This window comes from Rhinatrema bivittatum, chromosome 16, assembly GCF_901001135.1.
Source record: "Rhinatrema bivittatum chromosome 16, aRhiBiv1.1, whole genome shotgun sequence".
NCBI classification, from domain to species: domain Eukaryota; kingdom Metazoa; phylum Chordata; class Amphibia; order Gymnophiona; family Rhinatrematidae; genus Rhinatrema; species Rhinatrema bivittatum.
This window is the reverse complement of record NC_042630.1, coordinates 8,647,318-8,661,377: the sequence shown is the minus strand read 5'-3', so window position 1 is coordinate 8,661,377 and position 14,060 is coordinate 8,647,318. Positions and strand designations below refer to the sequence as shown.

Here is a 14,060-nt window from a genome sequence, read left to right as displayed (position 1 = left end):
GGTACTGCAGCAGCAAGCAATGTGGGCCATCAGCTCTTCAGGTAACCCTTCCCCGTCTTGAAACTCTGCAAATGCTTAGCCTGTTAAATGTGCTCACTCCATTGCTGCTTCCCCACCAACTCCCCAAGATTGCAGCCTGTGTAGAATGCAGGTCTCCCTCTGCACCCTGGCGAGGAGACCTGCCTTGTATTCAGACTGATAAACACAGCAGTAGCCAGATGTCCACACTGGAACTGATCAGAATCTCTGTGCGCCAAACATGTTTCTCTTTAACTTGTATTTATTTAAAAAAAACAAAACTTTAAGTTATACACAGAGAAATAATCTATAACTCATTACAGAAAATAGTTTTTTTTTAACCCTACCTCCCCTGTTTCTGCTGAAAGCTGGTGGCGTGTTCCCCAGGTACACCACTGCCGCAGAAGTAGGCAACTCTGGCCCTGGAGTATGACGACCAGGCCAGATCTACAGGACAGCCACAAGGCATAGGGGTGAGATATGTTTGTATATGCTGCTCTCATTGCATACAACTGATCCTCCTGCCTTTCTGAAAACAGAGCCGTTTGTGGTACTCCAGGGCTGGAGGTGCCTATCTCAGCATTGGTTCATGAAATCAGCCAACCTGCTGCTCTTCATCCCCTAAGCATTCTTCCCACTGCTGTCCTACCTCTCGCTCTGGCACGTGGGAGACAGCTGCTGCATGCAGAGATCTGAAGTGGGGGAAAAGTGAATTCGAGCCCTGGGCCAGGGCTTCCCAAATGTGTCTTGGTAAAAAAATATGTGCCCAGCTCTTCTAGTTTTCAGCATATCCCCACTGACTCTGCGTGAGAAGTGTGTATGGTAGGTCTCACCGTATGATCCCCACTGACTCTACGTGAGAAGTGTGTATGGTAGGTCTCACCGTATGATCCCCACTGACTCTGCGTAAGAAGTGTGTATGGTAGGTCTCACCGTATGATCCCCACTGACTCTGCATGAGAAGTGTGTATGGTAGGTCTCACCGTATGATCCCCACTGACTATGCGTGAGAAGTGTGTATGGTAGGTCTCACCGTATGATCCCCACTGACTCTGCGAGGGAGGTGTGTAGCGTAGGTCTCACCGTATGATCCCCACTGACTCTGCGTGGGAAGTGTGTAGCGTACGTCTCACCGTATGATCCCCACTGACCATGCGTGAGAAGTGTGTATGGTAGGTCTCACCGTATGATCCCCACTGACCATGCGTGAGAAGTGTGTATGGTAGGTCTCACCGTATGATCCCCACTGACCATGCGTGAGAAGTGTGTATGGTAGGTCTCACCGTATGATCCCCACTGACTCTGCATGAGAAGTGTGTATGGTAGGTCTCACCGTATGATCCCCACTGACTCTGCGTGGGAGGTGTGTAGCGTAGGTCTCACCGTATGATCCCCACTGACTCTGCGTGAGAAGCGTGTAGCGTAGGTCTCACCGTATGATCCCCACTGACTCTGCGTGGGAAGTGTGTAGCGTAGGTCTCACCGTATGATCCCCACTGACTCTGCGTGAGAAGTGTGTAGCGTAGGTCTCACCGTATGATCCCCACTGACTCTGCGTGAGAAGTGTGTATGGTAGGTCTCACCGTATGATCCCCACTGACTCTGCGTGAGAAGTGTGTATGGTAGGTCTCACCGTATGATCCCCACTGACTATGCGTGAGAAGTGTGTATGGTAGGTCTCACCGTATGATCCCCACTGACTCTGCGTGGGAGGTGTGTAGCGTAGGTCTCACCGTATGATCCCCACTGACTCTGCGTGGGAAGTGTGTAGCGTACGTCTCACCGTATGATCCCCACTGACCATGCGTGAGAAGTGTGTATGGTAGGTCTCACCATATGATCCCCACTGACCATGCGTGAGAAGTGTGTATGGTAGGTCTCACCGTATGATCCCCACTGACCATGCGTGAGAAGTGTGTATGGTAGGTCTCACCGTATGATCCCCACTGACTCTGCATGAGAAGTGTGTATGGTAGGTCTCACCGTATGATCCCCACTGACTCTGCATGAGAAGTGTGTATGGTAGGTCTCACCGTATGATCCCCACTGACTCTGCGTGAGAAGCGTGTAGCGTAGTTCTCACCGTATGATCCCCACTGATTCTGCGTGGGAAGTGTGTAGCGTAGGTCTCACCGTATGATCCCCACTGACTCTGCGTGAGAAGTGTGTAGCGTAGGTCTCACCGTATGATCCCCACTGACTCTGCGTGAGAAGTGTGTATGGTAGGTCTCACCGTATGATCCCCACTGACTCTGCGTGAGAAGTGTGTATGGTAGGTCTCACCGTATGATCCCCACTGACTCTGCGTGAGAAGTGTGTATGGTAGGTCTCACCGTATGATCCCCACTGACTGCGTGAGAAGTGTGTAGCGTAGGTCTCACCGTATGATCCCCACTGACTCTGCATGAGAAGTGTGTATGGTAGGTCTCACCGTATGATCCCTACTATGCGTGAGAAGTGGGTAGCGTACGTCTCCCCGTATGATCCCCACTGACTGCCTGAGAAGTGTGTATGGTAGGTCTCACTGTATGATCCCCACTGACTCTGCGTGAGAAGTGTGTATGGTAGGTCTCACCGTATGATCCCCACTGACTCTGCATGAGAAGTGTGTATGGTAGGTCTCACCGTATGATCCCCACTGACTCTGCATGAGAAGTGTGTATGGTAGGTCTCACCGTATGATCCCCACTGACTCTGCCTGAGAAGTGTGAAGCGTAGGTCTCACCGTATGATCCCCACTGACTCTGCGTGAGAAGTGTGTATGGTAGGTCTCACCGTATGATCCCCACTGACTCTGCGTGAGAAGTGTGTATGGTAGGTCTCACCGTATGATCCCCACTGACTCTGCGTGAGAAGTGTGTAGCGTAGGTCTCACCGTATGATCCCCCACTGACTCTGCGTGGGAAGTGTGTAGCGTAGGTCTCACCGTATGATCCCTACTATGCGTGAGAAGTGTGTAGCGTAGGTCTCACCGTATGATCCCCACTGACTCTGCGTGGGAAGTGTGTAGCGTAGGTCTCACCGTATGATCCCTACTATGCGTGAGAAGTGTGTAGCGTAGGTCTCACCGTATGATCCCCACTGACTCTGCGTGGGAAGTGTGTAGCGTAGGTCTCACCGTATGATCCCTACTATGCGTGGGAAGTGTGTAGCGTAGGTCTCACCGTATGATCCCTACTATGCGTGAGAAGTGTGTGTAGCGTAGGTCTCACCGTATGATCCCCACTGACTCTGCGTGAGAAGTGTGTAGCGTAGGTCTCACCGTATGATCCCCCACTGACTCTGCGTGGGAAGTGTGTAGCGTAGGTCTCACCGTATGATCCCTACTATGCGTGAGAAGGGTGTAGCGTAGGTCTCACCGTATGATCCCCACTGACTCTGCATGGGAAGTGTGTAGCGTAGGTCTCACCGTATGATCCCCACTGACTCTGCGTGAGAAGTGTGTAGCGTAGGTCTCACTGTATGTAAACTTCTCCTGCATGTTGACTAGCTCTTCTCAACTCCTACCTACTCTTTGGAAGCCCTGCCCAAGCAGCAACCGCACCTGTCCTTCTACAGTGAGCATTGCAAGGTGGCATTAAAAGGATCCTGAAGTCAGAGCTGCTCTAACAAGTATAAGATGTACTGCTGGTAGATGGGCTGTGAATGAGGGGCAGGGTAAAAGGGACTTCTTTGCAGTTTAGGTGATAAGATTTCCAGTGGACTTCAGTCCACTCTGTCTGTAAGACAGTGTCATGCTCCTCCAATGTCAGGCTATTCCTTGGCTGCTTTTTTTTTGCCACAGATACAGGTGGGGATATCCTGCTGGGTAAAACCCTCTTTCCTGCCGACATCAATGGAGAGCCACCTACATGTTCTTGGGTTTGGAGATAATCCCGTCTGGATAGCGTTCTTTAAAGCGGGCGACCACATCTGGGTCGAGCAAATAAATCCCATCCAGCTGGTTCCCCAGGGTGATCCTGTTGGGTGGGGGGGGGAGAAGGACCACAATTAGCGCTGTGAGCAAATACTTAAACGCACCAGAGGGGAATTTTCACCTTTTGGGTAGGGGATTTGGAGGAAGACTCACCAGTTAGGCTGGACATTATGGGGACGTCCAAACAGCTCAATTTTTCGGGTTCCAGGAGACAGACGCTCAATCATGCCATAGATTTCATCTGGCTTGTGACTGGTGGATCGAACCTTGGGGGGAGGAAAGAAACCAGTCCTCTTACAAGGGGTAATAACTTGGATCTTCACACGGGCTAGGGCAGGAGGAAACTGGTTAAGGGGTGGGTTTGAGGAGGGTTAGGAATGAGCAGTAGGGAAAGGTGAAGAAGCGCTCTGGGATGTGGAGGAGGAATGGCGGAAGAGTGCTAGCTCTGCAGATAAGCGGGGAGGGGTTGAAACAGAATCTCACCTCGGCCACAATCACGTCGCAGTCCAGTCCCCTATTGAAGCCTTGTGGATTTCCTTTTACGCCGACCTGAGGAGAAAAGGAGAGTGGCTCAGCTGCTACCCGACTTCCAATCCCCAGCTTTGCCCCGGACTTCACTGGGCTGAATATGAACGGGGGTTACCAAGCAGTGCTCCTTGCCGTGGTTCAGCCAGTGCCCCGTACGGCCGGTCCGGATGATACGCTGCAGCTGGTTTGTCTTTACCCAGATGATCTCCTCCACGGTGTCGTACCTGTAGGGGATTGGGTAGAGCACAGCCCCTTAAGACCCTGCCACAGAAGACATCCCCCCACACTGCCAGTGAGGAACAGACCTCTCTATGAGGATATCCATCTATGCTGCCCCTGGCATGGGTACAGAACTTACCCCCAAAGTTTGAGGCACTCTCTGCCTAACTCCATGGCCCTGAAATACATATAAAAATAGAAAGAATAGTTATGAAAAATGTGTTTTCTCATTTTGGGCTAGCAGGGGCTGCTGCAAGGCAGAAGCAAGGTGCATTGGCAGAGCTGTGGGTAGGTCTTGCTACTGAAACAGCAGGAGGCCTTGCACCCCCGTCTCTTACCTCCCCGTCACCCAGAGGAAGAGGAAGCCATCATCCTGCAGAATAGGAATCTTCAGCATCCTCATCTCATCGTCCGTCAGGGTCCCGTAGGGGAGTTCCATGTGGATGTCCCAAGGGGGATCCGCCATCACCACGGCAAACTTTCCCAAGATACTGACGTCGAGGTAGCGGATGTCACAGCGGATCCACTGAAAGAGATTTCATTCCACTACTGCAGGAGCAATCGAAGGGGGCTCTGTGCTCGTTCTATCCAGCCCATTCCTCTTGGGAGTAGCTCTTGACTTTTTCCCTCCCCTCCCCCTGCCCCTTCATACCTGAGGAGGAAAGAGCCTGTTGACGTTGCAGTCCCTCCCGCTGACCCCCTTGGCCAGGGCTAGCACCTGGCTGGCTGGGTTGTCGGGGCCCCCCAGGGTCTCCAGGTCTGTGCACAAGTCGATCTCGTAGTGGACATACTTGCAGGTGTCCATGTGGAAGCAGGTGTTGAGGAAGGAACAATCCCCCAGAGACTCGTCTGTGTGCTTGTTAATGATCCGCCTGGAGGAAGGGGAGAGACCAGAATCAAGTCCAGGGCGGGCGCCTGCCTTTCCGTGACCACCTCTGACCATCTGGAACTGGCTCTCAGTCTCTGCTGGGCTGCGCATCCGACTATGCCTGGGACTAGCCCTGGATGCTTGTGAGTGCCTTTGAATCCTTCCTGAACATAGCCAGATCAGTCCAGACCAGTGGCTTTCTGCATCCCTACCAGCAGATGGAGAACAAAAATTTGCTGGAAGAGCATTTGGACCACCTTAAGACCCCTAAGGAGGACGCAGCGGTCTCTGCGGTAACTAAGACAACTACATAACCGAGAGTGCCACCTGCAGTCCCTCAGGATGTCTCTGTCTCCAGCGCATGGTAGAGGTGCAAACCTGCAGTTCTAACTGATTTGAGAGACTTGGACATTTGATGTTTGGATTCTGCTCCCCGAGGTGCTAGGTTCCTTTTGTGGGCCATCCCTTGGGTTGAGCCGGGCGACCGAGGGGTTGGATACCCCTGGCTGTTGTGGCCCGCTGTCTCTGGGGACTGGCTCCCTCTTGGTGCCCTGAATTCCCCTCCTGTACACCGCTGCCTTCAGTCAGGGAAGTATCCCTTTCTTTATCTTCTTGTTCTCTGAGTTGAGCTTGTTTAAAAAAAAAAGAGAGAAAGGAAAGAAAGAAAACAGACGCAAGGCAGGAGATTGGGCCTGTGGTACACTGCCGGGGCGGTCGGCCAGCAGGATCCTCCACGGCCGACAGGAGGGGAAAAGCGAGACCGGCCATGAAAGATTACTTTTCCCCGGCGGGGGATCCTGTGCTGTGCGCGGCATTCGAGCTGGAAGAGCATTTGCAACGCCTTAAGACTCCCTAAGGAGGACGCAGTGGTCTCTGCGGTAACTAAGACGACTACGATTCTGGTGGTGGGGTCTGCTGCTCTGTAGGAAGCGCATTTTTTTGGTACCAAAGAAGGCGGGAACCTTCTGCTCCATCTTGGGTTTGCAGAAGGAAAACAATCTTGCGGGTGCCGTCTTTCCGGATGGAGACGTTGCGTACAGTGATTGTGGCGGTCTGCAAAGAAGAATTCCTGGCGTCTCTGGATCTAACTGAAGCTTATCTGCATATTCCCCTTTGAAAGGACCATCAGAGGTTTCTGTGGTTCAAGGTGTTGGGCCAGCAATTCCAGTTTCGAGTTCTTCCCCCTCGGGCTGGCCATGGCGTCCCAGACCTTCACAAAAGTGATAGTGGTGGCGGCAGCCTTGCAACAGAAAGGAATTCTGGTCCATCCGTATCTAGACAATTGGCTTATCCAATTGGCAAAGACAGGAGGACTGCGATGGATTCGTGCAACGAGTGATGAACACTCTCGGCTCTCTGGGTTGGGTCATCAGATTGGCAAAGAGTCACCTGATTCCGTCTCAATCATTGGAATATCTAGGAGCCTGCTTCGATACCCAGGAGGGCATGGACTTGGAGGCTCCGAATTAGGTGGTAATGACCACAGATGCCAGCCTCAAGGGCTGGGAAGCAGTATGCCTGGGTCATTTGGCCCAGGGGTTTTGGTCAGTGGCGGAAGCATCCTGGTCTATCAATCGTCTGGAGACAAGGGCAGTGCGCAGAGCCCTAGAAGAGTTTCTGCCTCTGATTTAGGGTCGCATGGTTCAAGTGTTTTTGGACAATGCAACAACGGTGGCATACATCAACCGTCAAGCAGGAACGAAGTGTCATGTGGTGGCCAGGGAAACTCAGCTATTGTTTGTGTGGGTGGAGCATCACCTCGAGGGAATTGCAGCCTCCACGTAGCGGGCATAGACAAAGTACAGGCGGGCTTCCTCAGCAAGCAGCAGCTCGATCCCGGGGAGTGGAAGCTCTCCCCGGAAGCCAGGAATCACATACATGCCAGATGGGGGGGCTCTGCAGCTGGACCTCATGGCAACGCGCGCCAATGCAAAGATGACAAGATTCTTCAGTCGCAGAAGGTTAGCCGGTTCAGTGGGGCGATGCCCTAGTGTGCCCATGGCCGAGGGGGATCCTTCTGTATGTGTTTGCTCTGTGGCCACTCATAGGTCGAGTGTTATGGTGCATAGAAACGCATCCAGAGACAGTAGTGCTAGTGGTGCCGGAATGGACACGGCGTCCACAGTTCGCGGATCTGGTGTATCTGGCTGTGGACGGTCCTCTTCAGCTGGCTCATCAGCCAGGATTATTGTGACAGGGGCCCATATTGTTGGATCAGGAGGATCATTTTTGTCTCGCGGCTTGGCTTTTGAGAGGCAGTGCTTGCCAATGAAGTGATATTCAGATCCAGTAATTACTACCCTTCTGCAGGCAAGAAGGCCTGCTATTTCCATGGCGTACATCAGGGTTTGGAAGATTTTTGAGACCTGGCGTCTACAACTATGTCTGGGTCCTCTGTCTGTGACGGTTCCACATATTTTGTCCTTTCTGCAACAAGGTTTGTCCTAGGGTTTGGCCTACAGTTCGCTCTGTGTCCAGGTTTCTGTCTTGGGTTGGCTCAGAGGCAAGGTGAGGGGTAAGTCTTTGGCCTCCCATCCTGATGTCATCCAATTCCTGAAGGTGGTGAAGCATGTATGACCTCTGGTTCGGAAGACGGGTCCAGATTGGAGCCTCAGTTTAGTCTCGCTAATTCTCTGTGAGGCGCCTTTTGAGCCTTTAGGACAAGCTTCCTTGAAGGACCTTACGTTGGGAGGCGGTTTTTCTAGTTGCGATTTGCTCAGACAGACGGATTTCGGAACTTCAGGCTCTATCTTGTCACGATCCTTTTTTTGCATATTACTAACGACAGAATGTCCTTGCGTATGGTGCCTTCTTTTTTTGCCAAAAGTGGTTTGTGCCTTCCATGTTAAGTAGACAGTTGGATTACTGGGTTTCCCGGAATGGTCTAGAGATTTGGCGGAGGGTAGAGATCGCCATCTTTTGGATGTGCATCGCACTCTGTTATGTTATTTTAAGGTGGCAATCGGACCACCTCTTTGTGTTGTTTGGTGGAGCAAAGAAAGGAGAGAAAGCTTCCAAAGCTACTTTGGCTTGTTCGCCCTATATTTGTAAGGGTCAAGCCATTCCGACAGGTCTGAAACCGCATTCCACTAGAGTGCAGGCAGCCTCTTGGGCAAAGTGTCAGCTGATGTCTCCCCAAGAGATCTGTAGGGCTGCGGTGTGGTCCTCACTTCATACTTTCACCAAGCACTACCGATTGGATGTTCGGATGCAAGAGGATACTACTTTTGGTGAAAAATGTGTTGAGAGCAGGTCTTTTGGGTTCCTGCCTGGTGTAGGGCTGCTTTGGTACATCCCACTGGTCTGGACTGATCTGGATATATTCAGGAAAGGAAAATTGGTTCTTACCTGCTAATTTTCGTTCCTGTAATACCACAGATCATTCTAGAGGCCCGCCCTGGTATTACTGCCTCAAGACTAATTTTCCTGGAATTTTTCCCTGTATATCAAAGAGTTTCTTACCAATTAATATGTTCTGTTTTTTTGTTGGATCAAGCGGTTGACTGACTGTTTGGATACTGGAGTTATGCTGGTCTCCATTTCAAGGGTATCCAACCCAGGGGTTTTTCGGTTCACCCTGGTATGGGGGAGGATTTCTAATCTTGGCTTGGCACTCTCGTTTATGTAGCAGTGCCTCAAGGTTTTTCTTCTCTGTCTCCATCTGCTGGTAGGAATGCAGAAACCCACTGGTCTGGAATGATCTGTGGTATTACAGGAACAAAAATTAGCAGGTAAGAACCAATTTTCCTTTCTCTGGGTCTAAATATCAAATTCCTAGCCCTGAAGCAGTTTAGATGCGATAAAGCACCTCCCCGAGTACCTGAAGTGCAATTTGTGGCAGGGCCGGTCTGCGCTATTCTCCTTCATGCATTCTTCCTTGGTACCACAGTCGCAGAACTCTTGCACCTGTGCCCGACCCCTAGACCGGAACTTCTCCACGATGGACTGCTCTTTTGCCGTCGTAGTGTTCAGCAGCTCCAGGATCTCCTGGCTCACCTGTGGCAGAGGATGAAAGAGAGTCAGGAGGCATTCTCCCAGTATGTGGAGGTATCCAAAAAGCATGGAAGTAAATCTGCATGGAGCGACGGTTAATACCACAAACAGCAGCGGTACAACAGGATCGGGCTTCCAAGAATATGGGGTGACCTGCATGGAGGGGCCGTGGTAAACACCCAAGCTTCAGTGAGTCTGGAAAGCTGAATCTCTCCTACTACAGCATCACCAGCTGAGATGGCTCTGGAAATTATTGCAAAACTTGGGTTTTGGCATGGTTTCTGGTTTTGCAGGAAGCAAGTTCAAAATGACCGGGCTTGAAATGGCCTATTAGTGGAAGTGGTGAAGGCAGTCACGTTGGCTGATTTGGGGCATGCTCAGGCTAGATGTGGAGGACAAGTAAAAGACTTGGGAGAGGTAGTGTTGCGTGCCATAAGGGATTTTGAATAAATCTCTCTGGGCAGAATGTATAGACCAGTCTTGTTTTTATCTGCTGTCACTATGTTACTATGCCGTAAGACAGAGGATCTGGAGCTGTGCCAAACCTTTCCCTCCCCTAACCCACACCTTTTTGCTCTGCTGCTCCTTGGTAGACTGCTGGCTCAGCAAGCTCTCAATCTCCAGGTCCAGGTCGGAGGCTTGCTTCCGGGATTTCTTCGGGGGCTCTGCCACCTTTTTTTCTAAAGGCAGGCCTACAAGGGTGGAGGGAGCAGCAGAGGCCACAGGGTCCTGCTCCAGCCGCCGCTTCTGTGGGCCTCCGGCCTCCCCCGCTGCTGCCGGCCCGCCTTTCTTCTCAACCACTGCCATCATAGCCGACAGCTTAGAGTGGTCAGCAAAGACCACCACGGTGGGACGATCCTCCTCATCCAAGAGGTGACCTTTCATCTCAATCAGCTCCTGGGCGGCAAACTTCTGCAGCAGGCTCTCCACCGTCTCCCGTGTCACAGGCGCATCAGGCTGCATCAAAAACAGACACGAGGGCAGGACAGGTTAAAGAGATCCCCAAGCTCGCTTCCATTTTCATTTAATGTGCTTAGTTCCTGCGTACAGAAAATGAGCCAGAAAGCTTGAGAGGTCAGGGTGGAGGTAGAGTGACATCACACTTTTATAATTTAAATCTAAAGGGAGCACTTAGATGAATGCTGGGTTTCATCTGGTTAATCTGGGGCCACGGGATGCTGGGCTAGATGGACCATTGGTCTAACCCAACCTGGCCATTCTGAAATCGGTTCACTTCACTTCTTAGGTTCAAGGCAGAATTGAACAAGAATCTCTCAATTCTTTGAGTAAAACTGCTTTACCTGGGTTCTCACAGTCTAACTGCTGAAGCCTTTTAAAAAGCTGAGACATAGGGTGAGGGATATTACCAAACCAGTAATGCAGAAAAGGGGGCTATGAGGAAGTTAACAGGTGGCAGGAGGCAACACTGCAGCTTCTTATCCCCAGGTAAGTAAGGACAGGCAAGTCCTGTCTTGATTTGATGCTGCTACACACATGGAATTGTAATTCTGAATATCTCTAAAATAAGCAATGAGCCACAAATCCATGCATGCAATGGAGGTAAAACCAGGCTTAGATGTAGATTTGCCTGTCCTGAGGAAAAAGTCAATTGTGTCCTTCCTTTTCAGCTCCTGCGATTTCAGGGTGACCAGATCATTGGGCGGGGGGAGGGAAGACGTGTCAAGCTCACACTCTGTTCCCTGCTTTTCTTAGAGATAACAAAACCACAAATCCATCCACAGGGGGCAAAATCAGAGCTAGATCAGCCTGTCCCAATGATTTTGAGTCATCTGGTGACATTAGCTCCTTGCACCTGAGCCACCACCTAGCTGAGGATCTAAATTTTCTTCCTTCAGTGTTGGTATTTTATTAACCAGCAGAGAACCTGGTCTCCAGTTCTCATGTCAGTGTAACAAAATCTCCTTGCCAAAACAGACAAGCCCACCTGGCCATGGGGGCTAGAGAGGGTACACAAGTAGCACCGTACCGTGGAGATGGCAAGCTGGATGGAAGCGGAGTCGGTAGGCAGTGCCAGGGCGAGATCAGAAAGGTGACGCAGCAGTCTGTTCTCCAGCTCTGGGCTAAAAGTCACATCCTGGGACTGGCCTGCAGACTTGGGAGCCACAGTGGAAACGGAGGGGATGGGGCTATCACTGCGAAGGGCTGGGGTGAGGGCTGCCTCTGGATTCTTCAGGTCTGTTAGGGAAAAAGAAGAAAAGCGGGCAAGTGTGGGGAGCTTTCATACTTCTGTTAGAAAGGACGGTGAACGAGACAAGCATTAGCCAGAGAGGGGCATACAAACACTTTAATGCACGGGAAGAACAATCTAGGGTGCTGGGCCAATGGCAGTTCATCTTCACTGGGTGGTAGTGTCTTCTCCAGCTGCATGTAACCATAGGAACAGACTTTCAGCCCCCCACCCCCAACCTTTTAATGCTCCATATCCTCATTGACAGGACAGCTGCAGTGCTGGGACAATCAATCTGATTTTCTAGAACTTATCCTCCATCATGAGGCTAAAAGAAAACTTAATAAGCACGCACATTTCAGTTTTCTACATCCCCTCCCCCTCCAGTGCGGTGCATCCTGGGAGCGGCCGTTGTTTTCCTGATGCTGCTCTCCCTGCCCATGCATTCTGGGAGCCGTAGTCCTGCTGTTCCCAGAGCCGTCGCATTGTGTTTTGCTGTGTGCCAGCCCCCTCCCAGCGCACCCTGGAACCCGCAGCCCCACCCGTCCGGCTTTTACCCAGGCCCAGCTGAGAAGTGACATCCTTCCTCCGCTGCAGCCTTTCTCTCAGCGACTCCAGCTTCCTCTTGTGCGCCTGGATGTTGCTCCACGTGTCCGACATCTTCCTCCTACTCCTTCTTCACGCCCCTTCGGATGAAAAAGCGAATTACACTAACACCGCGGGTCCTTCTTACTGCCTTAAACGCTCCCCCAAAGCACCGCGCACGGGGGAGACAGAAAGACTCGCCTTCCGATTCATTACTAACGTCTCCAGCCGTTCCCGGCGCGCTTAATTTCGCGTTTCCGGTCTCTGCCGCTATGTGATGACGTAATTCCGGAGACTGCGTGCCGGGCGCCATATTTGTTAGGGGCAAGGAAGAACTCGTTTTATTTGCTAACACTAGGGGTCTCGTAATGCATTCCTTCTTCAGTTGCATTACACACTGCCCAACGGCCAACCCAATGACTAAGGACCAGTCAGTAAGGAAAGGTGGCCCCTATCTTTCATAAATAGCTATTAATATTATCCTGATTTGTATAGCACATATCAGTGATAGGAAACGGAGAGTGGGAAGTGGCAGTGGGGATGAGAAAACAGTGAAAGAAATGGAGTAGTGGAAGATGGAAATTGAAAAGTAGGAATGGGTGAAAAGAGATTTAGAGGGTGAGAGAGGCAGTAAGAAGACAGAGGGATGAGGAAGATGAAAGATGTAGAGGATGATTGAACAGTAGTGATAATAGAGAAAGGCAGAGAAAAATAGAAGAAGAGAGATACCAAATAGATCGATGGTATGAGAATGAGATGAGAAAGGAGTCAAAAAGGTAAAATTTGGCCACAGGACTGAGAGTTATGGTGCAGAATTTTGGATCCTCCATCGGTTGGGTTCAGTCAGGTTGAGACCAGTCAAACTAACCTGGTGAAGAAGGAAAGATGGCTATTGTTATAGTTATGGCCCTTGCCAGCCAATAAAAATAGCTTTTGAGCTGGGGATGGTAGTGCCTGGGCATGCTACCTGGGGAGCGAGAGGGAAGGGCTTGTGGTAAAGGCATATAAAATGGGGAGAACACTAAAAGTAAAATTGGAAAAGGACTCAGGAGAAGACAGACCAAATGAAAGCAGAGAAAACACCGAGAGCATAAAGATAAGGAAAATATTCAGACATCAGAGCTAGAAAAAGCATTTTTAATTTACTTACTAACATATACAACTTTTAGCAAATTATATGTTGGGATGCATTTTCAAGATGTGTGGTTGCACATGTAAGGACAATTCTGCGTGTGTGAAAAAGGGCTGGATTTCAAATCAATATCAGACAAAACCATCTCAGCATCAGATCAGACGTGGAAGTGGTGTCAGGCACTTAAATACCTGGCATGGGACTACATGCCTAACGCATACTGCGGTGGAACACCCTGTATCTCCAAAACCAGCATGGCACTGCCAATTCCATCCATTTTTATGGTTGCTAAGATATGCAAGCTGTGCTTTTGACACATTTATTGGGCATCTTTTCTTGGCCCTTGGTGTAGATGCTTTAAACTACTGCTGTTTATATGTAATCTTTAAAGCACTACAAGAAGATGAGGGAGGCAGAAGGAAATTGGAATGTCATCTTCGACATCGCCAAGAAATGAGTGAAGAAAATACCAAAAGTCAGCTGAATAAGGCACAAAAGAAGTCCAAGAAGAGCAGTAATCTGAAGGAGAGAAGCTAGAAAGTTATGACCACAAATGCTCTTACTCTGGGCAATAAAATTCCAGACCTGCAGGCTCTAAGAGTGGAAGCAGATC

The 14,060-nt window shown here is 50.5% G+C and overlaps 1 protein-coding gene across 1 annotated transcript; it reads right to left on the bottom strand.

The window, feature by feature from the left end:
* Nucleotides 1-262: 262 nt before the first annotated feature.
* On the bottom strand, nt 263-12,558 carry METTL3 (methyltransferase like 3). The gene is made up of 11 exons (XM_029581277.1): nt 12,288-12,558; nt 11,530-11,738; nt 10,110-10,499; nt 9,370-9,545; nt 5,334-5,553; nt 5,020-5,207; nt 4,821-4,859; nt 4,578-4,686; nt 4,418-4,483; nt 4,088-4,200; nt 263-3,977 (listed from the first exon to the last, which is right to left on the bottom strand). The coding sequence occupies exons 1-11, from the start codon at nt 12,388-12,390 to the stop codon at nt 3,866-3,868; spliced, it is 1,725 nt and encodes a 574-aa protein (XP_029437137.1). The 5' UTR covers nt 12,391-12,558; the 3' UTR covers nt 263-3,865.
* Nucleotides 12,559-14,060: the final 1,502 nt, after the last annotated feature.

Excerpts from the sequence above, each read along its gene's own strand:
- METTL3 (XM_029581277.1), bottom strand. The coding sequence starts at position 12,390 with ATGTCGGACACGTGGAGCAACATCCAGGCGCACAAGAGGAAGCTGGAG. Across the intron at positions 4,201-4,417 it reads GCGACGTGATTGTGGCCGAG|GTTCGATCCACCAGTCACAA; the intron begins GTGAGATTCTGT and ends CCTCCCCCCAAG. Across the intron at positions 3,978-4,087 it reads CATAATGTCCAGCCTAACTG|GATCACCCTGGGGAACCAGC; the intron begins GTGAGTCTTCCT and ends CCCACCCAACAG.